The 19,663-nt window shown below is 49.6% G+C and overlaps 1 protein-coding gene across 1 annotated transcript in view; it reads right to left on the reverse strand.

Annotated features, from left to right (window-relative positions):
- Positions 1 to 16,485, reverse strand: part of ADCY3 (adenylate cyclase 3) — a 98,336-nt gene extending 81,851 nt beyond the window's left edge. The window contains exons 1-2 of the mRNA XM_083432529.1: positions 15,328 to 16,485; positions 13,644 to 14,515 (exon numbers count right to left, since the gene is read on the reverse strand). Coding sequence (XP_083288655.1) covers positions 13,644 to 14,333 — 690 coding nt within the window. The 5' untranslated portion in view covers positions 14,334 to 14,515; positions 15,328 to 16,485. The remainder of the gene's footprint in view (positions 1 to 13,643; positions 14,516 to 15,327) is intronic.
- Positions 16,486 to 19,663: the final 3,178 nt, after the last annotated feature.

The raw sequence follows: 19,663 nt of genomic DNA on the forward strand, positions 1-19,663 counted from the left end.
CGGGAAACCCTCGAGCAGGATTCCAACACAAGAGCCTCTCGCGGCAGTGAGTTCCATAGTTTAACAGCACACAAAGATGCTCTGCCTCCATTGAGAGTATAAAATAAAAACGAAAATTGATAGCTTTATCAGTTGTGTGTCTTCGTTTCTCAATTTGATCCTTTTGCATCATGGCATTTTATGCCTTGTGACTTGCAGTTATTTTTATAAAACATAGTTATTATTCATTGCAAATGTTAAGAGTGAATTTCCGTTTAATTGTTTGCTGATGTTCTGAGAGTTAATTTTGTTCTGTACTATTATATTCTAATAGATTATTGAATATTACTTTATTTGATATGAGTCGTTCCATTTTAAAGCCATGTTTCATTACAATTTTTTTGCACTGGGTCAGATTATTATAAGGTGTGTGCTCTTGGTTGCATATTTTGTTGCTGTCAACCGCCTTGGGCGTAGTAATATAGAAAGGTGGTATACAACTTAAAAGTAAAATGAAAATAAATGCTTCCTAATTGCAGTTTCAGGGAAACCGCAGGAGGGGAGAGAGACGTCTGGCGCTTGGGTTTTGCTTGTGAGCTTCCTACAGGCATCGGGGACAGCAAACCCAAACCCAAACGCCAGTACCTATCTTTATGTAGCCAAAACCACCCAGGCAAACGAGGCAGTACTAGCAGGCTTGGAAGGAGCTTTGGGTTTGAAGAAGTAATTTTGAAAGGGGGTATCTAAAGGTAAAGGGATGTGGGTGGCGCTGTGGTCTAAACTACTGAGCTTTGGGCTTGCTGATCAGAAGGTCAGCAGTTCGAATCCCTGATGTTGGGAAAGATGGAGGGCACAAGGAGAAGGGGACGACAGAGGATGAGATGGTTGGATGGTGTTCTTGAAGCTACCAGCATGAGTTTGATCAAACTGCGGGAGGCAGTTGAGGACAGGAGAGCCTGGCGTGCTCTGGTCCATGGGGTCACGAAGAGTCGGACACAACTAAACAACTAAACAACAACAACTTTTATTTTACTCCATGAAGGAAGGACTATCAAAGGGGGATGGTTTGATACAGGACGGCCATAATCCCTTAACTGTACCAGCACATACACAGGAGCCCTACCCAGTTGGCATGACAACCTTGATGGTCCCAGACAGAAGACCATCAAGGTCACAAAGGACTTGTATATGGCAGTGGATTCAACATGGACTGGAACAAAGGACAATGGTCAGATCTTCCCTCTGGGGGCTGGAAACTGCCAGCTCCCCTTTGTCCTCTGGAAATGACTCATGGGGAGGGGGAAAGGAGGAACCAACCAGGTGACAAGCCTCCACAACTCCTCCCTGAACCCCTCCTTTTTGTGATGTGTCAATGAAGTAGTCGTGATGTAGTTCTAGGGGTGTAGTTTGGGGGATTAGTAACTAATAAAAGTTGGGGTTCTCTTTTGTTCGGGGCTTCCATCTTGTTCCACCTGGTGGCAGGTGGGAGTCCTGTCGCGACAGTCTTCAATAAAGACCAAGCCTGCTGGCTGCTGTTTTGCTCTGGTATTCCTGGCTGGTGTCCTTGTTTTTTTGTCCAAGGGAGCTCTCAGATTTCTCCATTAACACCATTCTAGGATTGTATGATCCACGCATGACAGTATTCTGTCGCAGGCCCCCGCTTGTGCTTTCTGAGTTTCTCCCCTCAGAAAAGGCTGTAGATTGTCCTTGCGATCTGCAAGCGCAAAGCCCTCAGGTTCAACAGCAGTGGATCACGCTCACAAACCACCTCCTTCCCTCCCCACTGCTGATTTTTCAGATGTACCTCCCTATGAGCAAGGTGCATGTCCAAAAACAGGCTTAACCGCAGCGGGAAAGGTTCTGGAGTATAAAGTCCAAGGCCTGCCATCGCCCCGGCCAAGAGTGTGTTATTCTCCTGCAGGCTCGTGGCTCAGGAGGTGGCTGCTCCCCGCGGAGACGGACGCCCGGGGCTTTACTTGCCTGCGTTAAACACAAGCAATTAGCTCTAAAGAGGGCAAGGGAGGCAGAGAGGCTGAAAACACACAAACAAACTCCCAATGTCGCCCCACTGGGGCGGCCGGCCTCGGAGTGTGTGTGTGTTTGTGTGCAGTTATTGTGACAGAAAATTTGTGTACACACAACGCACTCCTATAAATAGCACAGGACCAGCCTAGCAAGGCAGCTCTGGCTCCGAGGAGCTCTGGGTCTGAAAGCAGGAACGGCAGCAGTTCCGCGCTGAGTTGCACCCTGGGGTTTTTCGTAAAAAGGAGTTTGTTTAGACACTTAAGAGGCGCCCATTGTATTGGGCCATTGGCCCCTCTAGTCCAACATACAGTGGTACCTCGGGTTACATACACTTCAGGTTACAGACGCTTCAGGTTACAGACTCCGCTAACCCAGGAATAGTACCTCGGGTTAAGAACTTTGCTTCAGGATGAGAACAGAAATTGTGCTCCGGCGGCGCGGCAGCAGCAAGAGGCACCATTAGCTAAAGTGGTGCTTCAGGTTAAGAACAGTTTCAGGTTAAGTACAGACCTCTGGAACGAATTAAGTACTTAACCTGAGGTACCACTGTACTGCAGCATCCTACTGGATGTCTGTGGGAAACTGCGAAGGCCGGACCAGAGTGCCAGAGTGCTTTCGCCTCCTGCAGTTTCCAGCAATAGGAATAGAATAGAATAGAATTTTATTATTACGGTCACAGACCTGTTCCGGGTCACTTACAATATCAGGAAAATCATAAAACACAAAAGGAATACATTGAATTGCAATTGGGTATAACAGAACCAATTCAAATATAGAGGTAGTTAAAAAAAATAATATTAAATCTTGATCACTAAAATCCTGCTTGGCAGGGGGTTGGACTTGATGGCCCTTGTGGTCTCTTCCAACTCTATGATTCTATGATTCTATAACCTAAAATTATCATTTAAAACCTTGATCATTTTGGTAGTACAGCTTGTTCCCTAAGTTTTACGGCAGTCGCACAGAATTTGGCCACCCTGAGCGTGATCTCTAGATCCTTGTCCTCTACCAGGAGTTTTAGACATTGAAATTCGGACACAATTGGAGATTTTTGTCTAACAGGAGTTGTAAATACCGAGCGTATATCCCCGTAGAAACGGCAGCGTAACAAGACATGAGGGACAGTTTCTACCTCCATCAAGCCACAGGGGCAGACTCGTTCCACGTAGGGTTTACCCTCGAATCAGCCCTGCAGTAAGGCAGATGGCAGCACGTTGAATCTAGCGAGGGTAGATGACTTTCACAGCAACAGGTATTCCGCATTGCTGCCTCCATTCTGCGGATGCTGAGCTTTGCACCTGGCTAGTCCACATCGAAAGCCCTCTCCGCCTCCGTGAATTTGTCTCGCCCTCTTCTAATGCCATCCAAGTAGGTGGCAGGGAACCTGTGGCAGGGAGTTCCACAGTTCAACCCAGTCCTTTCTTTTACCTGCCCCGAATCTCCCAAGGTTCAGCTTTGTTGGATGAATCCTGGTGCTGCGAGAGAGGGAGAAAAAGCTTTTCTCTATGCGCTCCATCCACAATCAGTTAAAGGAAGTGGACTCTGTTTCGCCAGGAGATTAGAAGACTGAAGAGGGGCCTTTTCAAAGGACTTTTCAAAGACTTAGGGCTCATCCACACACACACACCCTCCATTTGCCCTACTGCTTTCACCGGGGAAACTCACAGTTTAGCACTGAACTGGAACAAACGAGAATCGGGTTTTCTTTTGATTGCCAATGAAGCTGAAAGTTGAAAGGTTCAGGGTGGATAAAACACAAGAGTAAGCTCTTTCAGCAGTGGCTCCCCATTTGCTGAATGCTCTCCCCAAGGAGGTTCAGCTGGTGCCTTCATCATCATCATCATCATCATCATCATCATCACTACTACTACTACAAAGCACAAACAATTGTCTCTATTCCCTTCTTATTAACCTATTGCATTTCTATCCCACTACAGTGGTACCTCAGGTTACATACGCTTCAGGTTACAGACTCCGCTAACCCAGAAATAGTGCCTCGGGTTAAGAACTTTGCTTCAGGATGAGAACAGAAATCGCGTGGCGGCAGCGGGAGGCCCCAATAGCTAAAGTGGTGCTTCAGGTTAAGAACAGTTTCAGGTTAAGTACGGAGCTCCGGAACGAATTAAGTACTTAACCTGAGGTACCACTGTACTTTTTTCAAGGTTGCTTACGAGATTCTCCCCCCTCCCTCATTTAATCCCCCCCCCAACAACCCTGTGAGGTTGGTTCGGCTGAGAGGCAGCCACTGGCCCCCAAGGTCCCCCAGTGACCGTTATGTCAAGTGGGGATTTGAACCCAGGTCCTAGTCCAACCACTACACCACTCTGCCTTTCCTCCAGAGACAGCATCTCTGAAACAGATGTTGGCTGTTTCCAGATTCATGAGACCCTTCAGGATGTGGCTCGGCAGCCGTGTTCTGCAGACAGGCTACACCGTTTCAAAAGGCCGGCTTTTCCGAATACTAAGCACACATACACAGAATCATAGAATCATAGAATCACAGAGTTGGAAGAGACCACAAGGGCCATCGAGTCCAACCCCCTGCCAAGCAGGAAACACCATCAGAGCACTCCTGACATATGGTTGTCAAGCCTCTGCTTAAAGACCTCCAAAGAAGGAGACTCCACCACACTCCTTGGCAGCAAATTCCACTGTCAAACAGCTCTTACTGTCAGGAAGTTCTTCCTAATGTTTAGGTGGAATCTTCTTTCTTGTAGTTTGGATCCATTGCTCCATGTCCGCTTCTCTGGAGCAGCAGAAAACAACCTTTCTCCCTCCTCTAGGTGACATCCTTTTATATATTTGAACATGGCTATCATATCACCCCTTAACCTCCTCTTCTCCAGGCTAAACATGCCCAGCTCCCTTAGCCGTTCCTCATAAGGCATCGTTTCCAGGCCTTTGACCATTTTGGTTGCCCTCCTCTGGACACGTTCCAGTTTGTCAGTGTCCTTCTTGAACTGTGGTGCCCAGAACACAAAAACACATATATGAAGCTCTGGAGGGAGAACAGGCCCACATGCTTCCTCCTTCGCCAAAGGCCCAGAAATCGCGACATGATAAACACACACTCCATCCTTTCTGAATGACACACTCAGACCCCGGGGCAGAGGAAGGGGGTGCGGGCCGCCCCGGGTGTCACCACTGAGGGGGTGACAAAATGCCGGGCGGCACTCACCGCGAGGCCTGGGAGAGACACGTGGCTCGGGCGTGCGTGGCCTGCACGGTGCCCAAATGGTCCACCCATTGCCTCCCCCCCCAGCAGTGGGGCAACTGAATGGGAGGAGGCAGGCAGACTCCAGAAGCCCCACCCCTATGGGTAGGTCGCCCCGCCCTCACCTTGCCCTACCCCTTTGGGTGACTCGCCCTGCCCTCGCCTTTCCCCGCCCCTATGGGTAGCTCACCCCGCCATGGCCTTGCCCCGCCCCTATGGCTGGCTTGCCCCGCCCTCACACCGCCTTGCCCCGCCCCTATGGGCGGCTTCCTCCGCCTTCGCCTTGCCAAGCCCCTATGGGTGGTTAGCCCCACCCTCACCTTGCCCCGCCCCTATGGGCAGCTTGCTCCGCCCTCGCCTTGCCCTGCTCCTATGGGCTGCTTGCTCCGCCCCTGGGCACGCCACCCCAGGAGCCCGGGCGGCTTCCTCCGCCGCTGCTCAGACCTCCAAAGCTACCATTCACAGCTATGCCACAAACCACCCCTGCCTTGGTTGCAGAGAGGACATGACGCCAAGCCACAGGGCAAGCATTTTAGCCATGGCTTGCCAGAAGCTTCTGAATCGGCAAGCCACAGTTTGTGACCACCCAGCAAGCAAGATTCTGGAAACCATGGTTTGGCGTTAAGGCATCTGTAGCCAACGTGACGCTGTCCAGGCGCTGCAGATGACAACTCCATTGGCCATACCAACTGGGAAGAGTTTGGATTTGATATCCCGCCTTTCACTCCCTTTAAGGAGTCTCAAAGCGGCTAACATTCTCCTTTCCCTTCCTCCCCCACAACAAACACTCTGTGAGGTGAGTGGGGCTGAGAGACTTCAGAGAAGTGTGACTGACCCAAGGTCACCCAGCAGCTGCATGTGGAGGAGCGGAGACGCGAACCCGGTTACCCAGATTACGTGACTACTGCTCTTAACCACTACACCACACTGGCTCTCCACACTGGGGATGATGGGAGATGTAGTACAACAATATCTGGAGCACACTGTATTGGCTAACCCTGGTGTAAGGTTGTTTACCTGAAGGAGTGTCTCCAACCCCATTGTTCTGCCCGGATGCTGAGGTCCAGCGCCGAGGGCCTTCTGGTGGCTCCCTCGTTGCGAGAAGCAAAGCTACAGGGAACCAGGCATAGGGCCTTCTTGGTGGTGGCACCTGCCCTGTGGAACGCCCTCCCAGCAGATGTCAAGGAGATAAACAACTATCTGATGTTTAGAATCATAGAATCATAGAATCATAGAGTTGGAAGAGACCACAAGGGCCATCGAGTCCAACCCCCTGCCAAGCAGGAAACACCATCAGAGCACTCCTGACATATGGTTGTCAAGCCTCTGCTTAAAGACCTCCAAAGAAGGAGACTCCACCACACTCCTTGGCAGCAAATTCCACTGTCAAACAGCTCTTACTGTCAGGAGAAGACATCTGAAGGCAGCCCTGTTCAGGGAAGTTTTTAATGTGTGACATTTTAATGTATTTTTAATCTTTGTTGGAAGCGGCCAGCCAGATGGGTGGGATACAAATAATATATTATTATGATTATGATTATTATTATTATTTAAGGTGTTCAGGGGACCTGCGTATCTTGTCTACCAGGCCTTTGGCACTCTGGTTCCTGAGCCACCCAGCCTAGGCTTTGTAAGTCAGGTCACTGGCTGGTCACTGTGGGAAAACAGGGTGAGACTTCGCTATGATGCAGCAGGGCTCTCTTTACGCAGATCTGGCGGGAGAAATCCCCCACTGCAGGGGGGGGGGGGAGCTATATTTATGAGAGATATCATCCTGACCTCTGAAGAGGCTTGTCTGACAGACACCTCGAGTTCACTTTCCCAGCGGCTTGTGGTGAAATCCATAGAGCTCTTAATGGCCTCATTTGTTTGTGACTGCAAATAAATGTATTTATTTGCTTGCTTCAGTGTGTCCAAATCCTTTATTCCCATCCATTGGAAAGAAGCTTCAAATCAACACAAGGTAAACACACAAAAGTGTTAACACGTGAACTTTGCCCTTGTTTTACGTCTTGAAAGCAAATATTCACATGGCATTTAATTGCGTGGTGAGCAAGCATGTCTGCTGGGATTGCGAGCTAATCTTTATTTCATGCCAACAGTGGCATGGTTTGCACATCATGCTAAGTCAAAACCACGCATTCGCCTTCTTCCTCTTTGGTTTTCTTACTGCTACCCTAAGTCAAACCACGGTTTAGCTTAGCATCCCAATCCAGTCTCAAGCCACAAACCACTGGAAAAACTTGGGTTGCAGCTCACGATTTGTCCGGCAAGAGCTAAACTGTGAGCTTGCGTTCAGACAATGCACTAAGCCATGGGTAGGCAAACTAAGGCCTGGGGGCCAGATCCGGCCCAATCGCCTTCTAAATCCAGCCCATGGACGGTCCGGGAATCAGCGTGTTTTTACATAATAAGAATAGAAATAATTTTTTATTTATACCCCGCCCTTCCCAGTTCAGAAAACCAGGCTTAAGGTGGCTAACAACAAATTTAAAACACTTAATTGATGCAACAACAAAAAAGCATAAAATACAGTATAAAACGTGAATAACAAGAAATTCAGAAATGCAGTCGGGAGGAACATTCCTGAGCAAATCCTGTTCCTGTGAACACCACGCATGCTCTAAGGCCGCTTAAGTCCAGGTGAACAACTGCTGACTTGAAGCCACTGGCTACCTGTACTTGCTTTCTATACATTTTAGGCACCTGTTCCTTCCCAGTTTACAAGGTTTCAGTAATTCCAAGACCTGTTGGCCTTGGCTATACAGACAGGCAGCTGAAGCAGTGGCTCATCCTACAGGCACGATGGTGAGAACACACCTTTTTGAATGCCCCGCTGCCTAAGACAATATCTCTGCTGATAGAAAATGAGCACATCAGGGAGAAAGGCTCTATACACACACACACACACACACACACACACACACACTACTCTGTTGGTTTTCTATTTGCTGGGAGTTTCAGTGTAAGGAAGCGTTTGAAAAAAAGAAAAATTAGATTCTCCAATTACAGCCTGAAGTGGCACAACTTCCTTGCAAACCGCTCAGTTTCCTAATGTACCCACAAGCGAGTCTCCTGACAATCAGCATAGCTTCTTAGCAAGGGTAAGGATAAATGAGCTAATTCTGTGGATGGAAAGATGGAAAAGGTTGTAGGTCTCTTGCAGCATAGCCCTACGTCTGTTGACTTGGATACGAGCCTCCTTTATGTTCGACGGAGGTTACTCTCCGGTAGGGATGAGAAAAACCTGCCCATCCTTGCTTCGCTCAGTTTCTTATTTTCCCCATCTTAAGTTCTCCGCATTTGCACATCGGCCTGCAAACTGTTTTCTGAAAGGTCTTCGTGAAAATTCATCTGCATCACAGCACAAACCTCTCCGAATATATACACATTTGTATACAGTTTTGCCTTACATGCGAATTCTTGCAAAGCAATCTTCACGAACATAATGCATTTGTAGGTTGCTTTCACGTAAAGATACGTATTTATGCCTGTCTCGGTTATTGCATTATTTCGGAAAGTGTGAATCGAGTAGTGTTGCCTTTAAATCAGGGGTCAGCAAACTTTTTCAGCAGGGGGCTGGTCCACTGTCCCTCAGACCTTGTGGGGGGCCGGACTATATTTTTTTGGGGGGGGGAATGAACAAATTCCTATGCCCCACAAATAACCCAGAGATGCACTTTAAATAAAAGCACACATTCTACTCATGTAAAAACACCAGGCAGGCCCCACAAATAACCCAGAGATGCATTTTTAATAAAAGGACGGATTCTACTCATGTAAAAACACGCTGATTCCCAGACCGTCCATGAGCTGGATTTAGAAGGCGATTGGGCCGGATCCGGCCCCCGGGCCTTAGTTTGCCTACCCATGCTTTAAATGCAGATTAATTTGCCTCACGCCCCTACTCTCAGGTAAGTGAAGAGGCTTGCAGCCTTACTACCCATAGCAGAGAATTTGCAGGCCCAGTCACCCTGCCTCACCTTTTGACTTTACTCTGAAGGAAAGCCTAGTGAAAATATTTATTTCCCAAGGATTGTGCGAGTAAAACATGCTGGTGGCCCTTCCGATTCTTACCTCCACCTGCCTCCCAGTGCCTTCGTCAGCTTTCTCTGTGCATAAAGGATCTCTTTCATTTGGGGTTGGTATTAAAACGTTCTTTTATATTTCAGTTATAAGCTCTTCCCCAAATGCCCCAAGTTGGATATATCCAACAGTCCTCAAGAGTCGACTTCTTCCTTTCTTCTTTCTATTTGCTACGAGCAAATTTAGCTTTAACACAGAAAGTCTAAGCCTCATCCACAGAACAGCCCTTTCGTTTCTTCTGCTTTATTTGATTTCATTAGCCAAAAAATGCAGGTTTAGGAAAAGCATGGAAATTCATCCTGGCTAGTCAAAGAACAAGACAAGGTTTTTCCCAAGCCAGAACTCCAGGTGTGGTCTAAATGTGGTTTGATCTCAGACGAGGAGGGTGGAGAGGAGGTTAGTGGATTTTATCTTGTTATCGTCTTATATTTTACTTAAAAATATGAAGCTCCCTCTTCAAGAGCCAGATCACTAGCCCATCTACACCTGTGTCCACGCCAGCTTTTGTCAATATTTTGGACTACAACTCCCATAAGCCCCCAGCCAGCAAGGCTACTGGTCAAGGATGCTGGGAGTTGTAGTTCAACAACAAGTGGATGGGAAAAGCTAAACTGGCCTCTTTCATTGCTGGATGGTAAGACTTCATTTTAAACATTGGTAATGACCAACTACGGGACGCGGGTGGCACTGTGGGTTAAACCACAGAGCCTAGGGCTTGCCGATCAGAAGGTCGGCGGTTCGAATCCCCACAACAGAGTGAGCTCCCGTTGCTCGGTCCCTGCTCCTGCCAACCTAGCAGTTCTAAAGCACGTCAAAGTGCAAGTAGATAAATAGGTACTGCTCCAGCGGGAAGGTAAACGGTGTTTCCGTGCACTGCTCTGGTTCGCCAGAAGCGGCTTAGTCATGCTGGCCACATGACCCGGAAGCTGTACGCCGGCTCCCTCGGCCAATAAAGCGAGATGAGCGTCACAACCCCAGAGTCAGCCACGACTGGACCTAATGGTCAGGGGTCCCTTTACCTTTACCTTTAATGACCCACTGCAACAACTCTACCATTTTCATCACTGGACGTACGGAAAATAAAGTCTTTGAGTTTCATGTCTTTTCAACTTCTTACCATATTTTCCTTTCAATACAACTTCAGAAAAATGTGATTCATATTGTATATACCTGATATAATTTTCCCTGCTAGTTACTTTAGGCCTCCACCCTGATCCCATCTGGTTTGACTGTTCTTTGCTGTTTGATCATTGACTTGTTCTTGGAACTGCTTTGTTATCACTTTCATGAAAATCCCAATAAAAATATATATTTTTTAAAAATTCGCATGGCACCACGTTGTCTAACCCTGCTCTAAACCAAGCATCTTCCCCCTCCCCTCCCAACACAGACAACTGGACTAGCGTAGTGGACTCTCTTTGCAAGAATTATTACTCAAGGGGAAATCTCAGCTGCTCCCCTAAAGGAGGGAGCCATCCCTGAATTATAAGCAATCTCCTGGGATAAAGAGCAGGGCATACTGTTTATACTGTTTACAGACCTTGTGTTGCTCTCCAGTGCATCATTCTGTGCCCAAAATATCTGAAACAGTGGGCTTTTAGAAGACATCAGAAGGCAGCCCTGTTTAGGGAAGCTTTTGACATTTGATGAATTATTGTATTTTAATACTTTGCTGGAAGCCGCCCAGAGTGGCTGGGGAAACCCAGCCAGATGGGCGGGGTAGAAATATATTATTATTATTATTATTATTATTATTATTATTATTATTACACCCAGGGGTTTCACAAAGGCCCTTCATCGTTCGCCCTTTGAATCATGGAGTTCACATAAATTATGCCCACCAATATTTATTTGTTTGTTTCAAACATTTAGATCTCACCTTTCTTAAAAAGTTCAAGGTGGACCTGTAGAAACTGCCTGCTTCCCTATGGACCTAATTTTTGCTGGGATGCCAAGAGGGCCGGATTTAGGTTTGATGGGGCCCTAAGCTATTGAAGGTAATGGGGCGCTTTATATGTCCAGCTGTCCTGTGTCAACAACAAATTGTCGCTGTTTTTTGTGTTGAATATATGCTATATGGTAATTTATGGACCTAATAGGTATCTCAAGCCATTTGCACATAACAAAATATGAATTTTATCAAAGTGCCGTATTTTTCGCTCTTTAAGACGCACCAGACCACAAGATGCACCTAGTTTTTGGAGGAGGAAAACAAGAAAAAATATATTCTGAATCTCAGAAGCCAGAACAGCAAGAGGGATCGTCCGCTGCACAGTGAAAGCGGCAATCCCTCTTGCTGTTCTGGCTTCTGGGATAGCTGTGCAGCCTGCATTTGCTCCGTAAGATGCACACGCATTTCCCCTTACTTTTTAGGAGGGAAAAAGTGAGTCTTATAGAGCAAAAAATACGGTAATTGTTGAAATGTCCATGCAGAATGCAAAGTCCATGCAGAATGTGGGCACCCTATATATAGAAATGAGCAAACCAGTGATATTTTAGGGAGCAGGCGGGGCCCATGACTTACATCCTAGGAGTCTACACATCACAAAACACCGTTGCTGTATGTAGGTTTTATTTTATTTGTTTTTTATCCAATATTTTGGAAATGTACATCCAGTTTTCTTCCTTTAATTTTTTGGGGCACCCCAACAGAGTGGGGCCCTAAGCTATAGCTCGTTTAGCTTATACATAAATCCGACACTGGATGCCGCATGCAAACGCGCCCGTGTCAATTTCTCAGCAACCAAATCACAGGGGAGGTCGGGGGGGGGCGCTTTAAGTCATTAGAGCAGGTGCGAGGGGGACCATTACGGAAAAGGGGAGATAATTAGGGACACACAAAAGCTCTGGGCCTCCAACACTACTGAACCGCCATACAGTCTTGGGGACTAGAAAGCCAGCGCGAAGTTTAGTTTATTAAGTGGCAGCAGAGAGGTTCTTAGCAATGGAAAACTCTGCTTCTTGGGAATCCAAAACCTGCACAGTTCACAACTACATTAAGCCAGGGATGCCACACAGGCGAGGAAGTAAAAGTCTTAAAAACGCTGAATATAGGTAGAAATTCCTGTAATATCCATCCTTGCTGATAAAAAAAACCCCCACTATCTCCTCCGTTAACGTGCCTGAGCAGAAGCAAAGGGCGAGGGCATCGACCGCCCTGCTGAAACATGCCGGTTGGATCAAACTACGTCATATTCATAGCAAATCCACTCAAATCATGGGGAATTCAGTTAGTCATGCCCATTCAATTCAACTGGCCTCCAAATGGATACAGCTCTTCCGCCTGCAAAGCCCTTCCCTGCCTGCGCAAGTTCAATCACGCACCGCCCCAAAAACCCTTTCCCTTTTGCTTAGCAATTCCACAACAATCAGAGAATCGCAGAGCTGCTAGGGACCCCCAAAGTCCATCTTGTCCAACCCCCCGCTGTGATGCAGGAATCTGAGCAGACTACTTCGGAAGATGGGGTGGGGGCTCTCGGGTTCTGTACTCGATTACAGAACACACCTAGGTCATTCATTCCCCCCAATTCGGACCGAAGCTGATGGGAGGTGTGTGTGTGTGTGTGTGTGCAATGCATCATAATTCAGTATTTCATTAGTAACAACAGGAGAGAGAAGGGTGGGCTTTGGAGAATGCCATGCGCACAACCATTTCCCAAGCCAGCAGCGGAAGCACACCCAAAGCCGAGCAAACAGGAGTGTGCATACAGTGTCGGTTAGAGAGGGGGCTTTAAGCAGAGGCTGATTGGCCACCAATAAAGTAATCTTTATAAAACTACAACTAATCCAGAATGCGGCAGCTAGACTGGTGACTGGGAGCGGCCGCCGAGACCACATAACACCGGTCCTGAAAGACCTATATTGGCTCCCAGTACGTTTCCGAGCACAATTCAAAGTGTTGGTGCTGACCTTTAAAGCTCTAAATGGCCTCGGCCCAGTAGACCTGAAGGAACGTCTCCACCCCAATCGTTCAGCCTAGACACTGAGGTCCAGCGATGAGGGCCTTCTGGCAGTTCCCTCATTGCGACAAGTGAGGTTACAGGGAACCAGGCAGAAGGCCTTCTCGGTAGTGGCACCCACCCTGTGGTACGCCCTCCCACCAGATGTCAAAGAGAAAAATAACTTCCAGACTTTTAGAAGACATCTGAAGGCAAGTTTTTAATGTGTGGCATTTTAATGTATTTTTAATCTTTGTTGGAATCCGCCCAGAGCGGCTGGGGAAACCCTGCCAGATGGGCAGGGTACAAATAATAAATTATTATTATTATTATTATTGGGCATGGGGGTTGATTGGATGGCCTCTGGGTTGCCCCCTTCCCCGCAAACGCCGGCTCCTTACCTGCCACAGCAAATACCCTCCCAGGATGGATTCTTGACTCAGCTGCAGCTGCTGCTGCTGTGCTATGGTGACCCCCAGCACCAGGGTGTGGATGGCGCAGGAGACGGCCGAGATGAGGACGATGGGCGTGAGGCGCAGAGGGAGGGTGAGGAAGAAGGAGAAGATGAAGAAGGCCTGCCAGCCCACCGTGTCGCTGGCCTCGTGGTAGCGGGCGTAGTTCAGGCCCAGGTAGCAGAATATCTGGGCGGCTATGAGGATCCACAAGATGTAGGGCATGAATTTGCGGGTGACGCGGTCCGGGAGGAGCTGGTACTTGCATAGGACGAAGAGGAGGATCTGGGCGGCCAGGCCTACCGAGGCCGCCAGGGTGGTGGGCAGCTTCTCGGCGGTGTAGACCACCGTGCACATGACGACGACGTAGCAGTCGAAGAGGGCGGCGAAGACCACCAAGACCAGCAGGGTCTCGTGGCGCTGCCTGCGGAAGTAAGTCTGGTAGAGGTTCTCCAGGGATTCCGGGGCGAACGTCAGGCGCATGAATCGCGGCAGGCAGAGGCAGGAGCCAGAGTTCCTCACCGTCACCTCGTGGGTGCGGCCGACCCCATGCTCGGGGTCGGACGGCAAGCTGACCGAGTAATCGGCCGAGTACTCCGCCGAGTACTCAGGCTCTGAGAAGGCCCTGTTCCGAGGCATCTCGCTCGCTGTGGCCGACCGTCAAAATGCGAAGAGGATCTGCTGACAAAGTTACCTCAGCAGTGGCCCAGCTCCCATTAAAAGCGGGACACAGGCGCGGAAGCTTCCGGAGCAATTATTCAGCGCCTCCTTCCAAGGCCAGTGTGAAGCGATGTCTCTCACAGCCCAGCGTGCGCAGACCCCTGGCAGGAAGAGAGAGGGAGGGCGAAATGTGTTGGTCACCCAAAACGCACATGGCCTCCATTTTAATGCCAACCTCCGGCCTAGTGAAGCAACCCGCCCCCCCAAAGCAAGCAGAAGATCGCCACAAACCGGCTGCACCCAAAAGCACGCTTCTCTCTGCTTTCATCCGAACCCCACCCAAATGAATGTTTTTGTGCTGAGAGAATTCACATGCAGGAAGGTGGGGAATATAGCTGGCCAAGCGCCAGAGGAACTTTCATCGGAAAAACGGTTCAAGAAGCCGATGAGTCGAGGGGCTGTTCCTGCAAAGTCTGAAGAACTGGAACTGCAGACCCCCCCCCCCCTCAAGCACATAAGGGAGACGGGAAAGATGCTGGCAAATCATTCCAGTGGCAAATCGATCCCTATCAGCTCGGCTTTAGCAAAATTCTTGGGCAGATGTTGAACATCTCCTGCCCTTCCACTGCCCCTCCAGGCCGCGAAGGTTGCAGCATCCAGATGTGGCGAGAAAAGGCAAGCAGGACTAGTGGTCAACAAGTTGGTCCCCAGGGGGAGCATGCTCCCTTCCGTAAGAGCCAAGGGGACCCCCCAATAAAATACTTGAGGGGGCCTGGGCTCCCCAAAGATGATGGGCATTGCCATTCAAATGGGGTGTGCGATCAATTAAGCAGGGTAGGGCCTACTTGGGGCCCCCAATATTTGATTCAAGTTGGCACCCCTGCGCCCTTCGCCACCCTGCTGTCTCCCTCGGTTTCCCCACCGACCGACCCCCAGCGTCCCTCGCCCCCCAAAGCCCCTTCTCCCTCCTTACCATCTTCCCCAAGGGCGTGTCTCCAAGCCGGTGTGGGTCAAGTCTTGGGCTCAGGCCCCGTCAAAATGACCCGGAGGGCTGGCACAGCCGGCCAGCTCTTTCCCACGGAGAGAGGGAGCGGCGGGGATGCGCGCAGGCTCCATTCAAGCTTCCTCCGGCATCTCTTCCCCGTCTGCCAGCTGCGAGAAATGGGGCGCCAGCGACGGAGCTGGCATCCAGCAGAAGGGAAACCGACGCCGCCACCTCTTTCCGGACTCCCAAACTAAAGGAGCATCTTCCCCAAAGAGCCACGTTTCCTTGGCCAGCAGAACGGCCCGGCTCCTTCAGGCTCCCTTGCTCATCGCATCCCTCTCCGCCTGGTTCTGCCTCGCTGGCGTCTCGGACCCCGGCCTCGACGGGTTGGCTCTGCCGGCTCCCCTGCCTCTCTTCCGGGCCTGGGGCGGGGGGGGGGATTTCTTCCCGTCGCCTGGAAGACCCGCGGAGCGCCTGGGTCGGGCGGCTGCGCCTGGCGCGCGTCGCAGGCGGAGGAGAAATGCGCGGATGGATGGAAAGGGAAGGAGGGAGCGAGGCAGAAATCTCCTCCCCAGCGCAACGCCAAAAGTGTGTGTGTGCGCGAGGCAAAAAAATAATAAAGAGGAGAGAGAAGGAGGAGCAAAGCGAGGCCTCCGTGCGGGTGACGGCAGAGGGTGGAGAGAAGGAAAAACGAACTCAAACAAGTGCAAGGGGGAAGCCGTAGGCGCACGTGTGGGTGCGTGCGCCCGGGCGCAGCTGCAACGGATGGGAGGCGATTTCTCCCGCAGAAAAAGGCAGCGGCGGCAGCGCCCAGTGGTTAGCGGCGGCGGAGGGAGGGAGAGGTTGGGTCTCCCAAGGAAGCCAGGCCAGACGATGCCGAACTAAGACTCTCCAGACCAGGAAGGGAGAGGAGGAAAGAGGAGGTCCCCTTGGCTACCCAGCCAACGCGCGCTGCTTGGGAAGGCGCCTCTGCCGCAGTTGCCACGGCCTCGGGGCTCAGTCGGAGGAGGCTGAGCCGCCGGGCTGAGCCGGCCCGCGCCGCCGCCGGGGTGGCCCTCGCCCGGGCTCCGGCCGAGGAAGACCCGCTGCAACAGGAGGAGCCGCTTTCGTGGCTCTGGCTGCGCTCCGGGCGGCCCGGCTTGGCCTCTCCCACGCTCCGCTCCGGGGCTGCGGAGCCTGGGAAAGGGAAGGAAGGACCTTCCCAAATCCCACCCTCCGCCGGCCGCTTGCAGAGGTAACCCTTTCCGCCCCGCGCCCAGGAAGGATGCGGGGGGAGGAAGGAAGGGCGCTCTGCACGCGCTCAGGAGCGCGCCATCAGCTGACGGGGTGCTGGTGGCCGGCCTTGGCTTCCTTGGATGCTGGACGTAAGAAGAGATTGCTGCACTTGGGCAAAAAAAGGAGAGGCACAAATACAAGATGGGTGACACCTGGCTTGAGAGCAGTACATGTGAAAAGGATCTAGGAGTCTTGGTTGACCACAAACTTGACATGAGCCAACAGTGTGACGCGGCAGCTAAAAAAGCCAATGCAATTCTGGGCTGCATCAATAGGAGTATAGCATCTAGATCAAGGGAAGTAATAGTGCCACTGTATTCTGCTCTGGTCAGACCTCACCTGGAGTACTGTGTCCAGTTCTGGGCACCACAGTTCAAGAAGGACACTGACAAACTGGAACGTGTCCAGAGGAGGGCAACCAAAATGGTCAAAGGCCTGGAAACGATGCCTTATGAGGAACGGCTAAGGGAGCTGGGCATGTTTAGCCTGGAGAAGAGGAGGTTAAGGGGTGATATGATAGCCATGTTCAAATACATTAAAGGATGTCACATAGAGGAGGGAGAAAGGTTGTTTTCTGCTGCTCCAGAGAAGCGGACACGGAGCAATGGATCCAAACTACAAGAAAGAAGATTCCACCTAAACCTTAGGAAGAACTTCCTGACAGTAAGAGCTGTTCGGCAGTGGAATTTGCTGCCAAGGAGTGTGGTGGAGTCTCCTTCTTTGGAGGTCTTTAAGCAGAGGCTTGACAACCATATGTCAGGAGTGCTCTGATGGTGTTTCCTGCTTGGCAGGGGGTTGGACTCGATGGCCCTTGTGGTCTCTTCCAACTCTATGATTCTATGACCAGGCCAATGGTCCATCTTGGCCCAGCATCTCATTTTCCCGGTGGTCAAGCAGAAGATACCCGTGGGAAATCCGCAGGCAGCATTTGAGCATTCCCTCCTGTGATTTCCAACAACTGGAGGCAGAGCAAAGCAAATACCAAATATTCTGGTGAATTCGCATTCTACTGCAACTTCAAACGGGGAGGGGAATATTATTCCAATAAATAGATGGGTTAACAGGATTATCCTTTCATAAGGGCTTGGGTCAATAAAGGTAAAGGTAAAGGGACCCCTGACCATTAGGTCCAGTTGCGGACGACTCTGGGGTTGCGGTGCTCATCTCGCTTTACTGGCTGAGGGAGCCAGCCTACAGCTTCCGGGTCATGTGGCCAGCATGATTAAGCCGCTTCTGGTGAGCCAGAGCAGCACACGGAAATGCCATTTACCTTCCCGCCAGATCTACTTATTGATCTACTTGCACCTTGGCGTGCTTTCGAACTGCTAGCTTGGCAGGAGTAGGGACCGAGCAACAGGAGCTCACCCCGTCACAGGGATTCGAACCGCCAACCTTCTGATCGGCAAGTCCTAGGCTCTGTGGTTTAACCTACAGTGCCACCCGTGTCCGTTTGGGTCAATATACAAACCCAAATTGCCAAAACCATGCAAGGTGGTTGTGAGGAGTACAACTAGATAATGTGAAGCACGTTCATCACTTGATGGTGAGTATTTTCTCTTGTTGTTGTTACTATTACTTTGGGTTGCCAGATGTCTGCTGGAAACAGTGTCCGGTCGTAAATCGCTGAAATGTCCTGGGGGAGAAAAACCTTCATTTTATTTTTTTCACTTTTTGAAATATGGCAACCCTATATTCTTATACTACGTGGTGTCAGAAAGTATTTCTGTAGCCGTTGGGAAATCAAATGCTGCCAAAGAGAAGCACTTTGTTCTTGCAGGTTTTCATGTTGCAATTTCACTCCAGTTTAAAACGAGGATATAAAATGTACTGTGTGGGACAAGTGGATGGCACCCAAAAAATATTTATGTGACTGAAAGGAAACTGCCTGAAACCCAAGAAAGCTGTTGTCAGTCTGTGGAGTCAACACTGGGGCAGAACAAACTGTACCGTTAGAAGGGACCCCAAGGGTCATCCAGACCAACCCTCTACAATGCAGGAATCTCAGCTAAAGCATCCATGACAGATGGCCACCCAACCTCTGCTTATAAATCTATGATGAAGCAGAGACCACCATCTCTTGTGGGAGTCTGTTCCACTGCTGGACAACTCTTACTGACAGAAAGTTCTTCATGAAGTTTAGTCATAATCTCCTTTCTCAAAAATTTGGTTCGAGTCCTATCCTGCAGAGCAGGGGAAAACAAGCTTGCTCCATCTTCCATGTGACAGCCCTTGAGGAATTTGAAAATGGCTGTCCTATGTCCTCTCAGTCTCCTCTTTTCCAGGCTAAACATACCCAGCTCCTTCAACCGTTCCTCATAAGGCTTGGTTTCCAGACCCCTGATCATGTTGGTCGCTCTTCTCTGCGCACGTTCCAACTTGTCAACATCCTTCTTAAACTGTGGTGCCCAGAACTGGACACAGTATTCCAGGTGGGGTATGACCAAGGCAGAATAGAGTGGTACTATTACAGTGGTACCTCGGGTTAAGAACTTAATTAGTTCTGGAGTTCTTAACCTGAAACTGTTCTTAACCTGAGGTACCACTTTAGCTAATGGGGCCTCCCGCTGCCGCCGCCACACGATTTCTGTTCTCATCCTGAAGCAAAGTTCTTAACCCGAGGTACTATTTCTGGGTTAGCGGGGTCTGTAACCTGAAGCGTCTGTAACCCGAGGCACGACTGTACTTCCCTTGTGTTGATGCAGCCTAGAATAGAATTCACATTTTTTGCTGCTGCATCACACTGTTGTGTACACACTATGCCTTTAAAGTACATTTGAAGCACATTGCTTCCATCAAATATTCTGGGCACTGTTGTTGGTTAAGGGTTGCTGGAAATTTGCTAACTGGGGAAAGAGGAATAAGGATAATTAACAAATAAATTAAACAGGGTTAGAACATATAAATTAAACAGGGTTAGCGCTTTACAAAATCAGCTTATTTTTCAATGCCAATTAAAAGAACAGTCCCCCTTTAAAAGTAAACATGAAACCTTAAGGTGACGGTAACACATTTAAGTATAATATTTACCTTATTTTACCTTTACAGCTAA

The sequence above is a fragment of the Podarcis tiliguerta genome, assembly GCF_965153285.1.
Source record: "Podarcis tiliguerta genome assembly, chromosome: 3".
Taxonomy (NCBI): domain Eukaryota; kingdom Metazoa; phylum Chordata; class Lepidosauria; order Squamata; family Lacertidae; genus Podarcis; species Podarcis tiliguerta.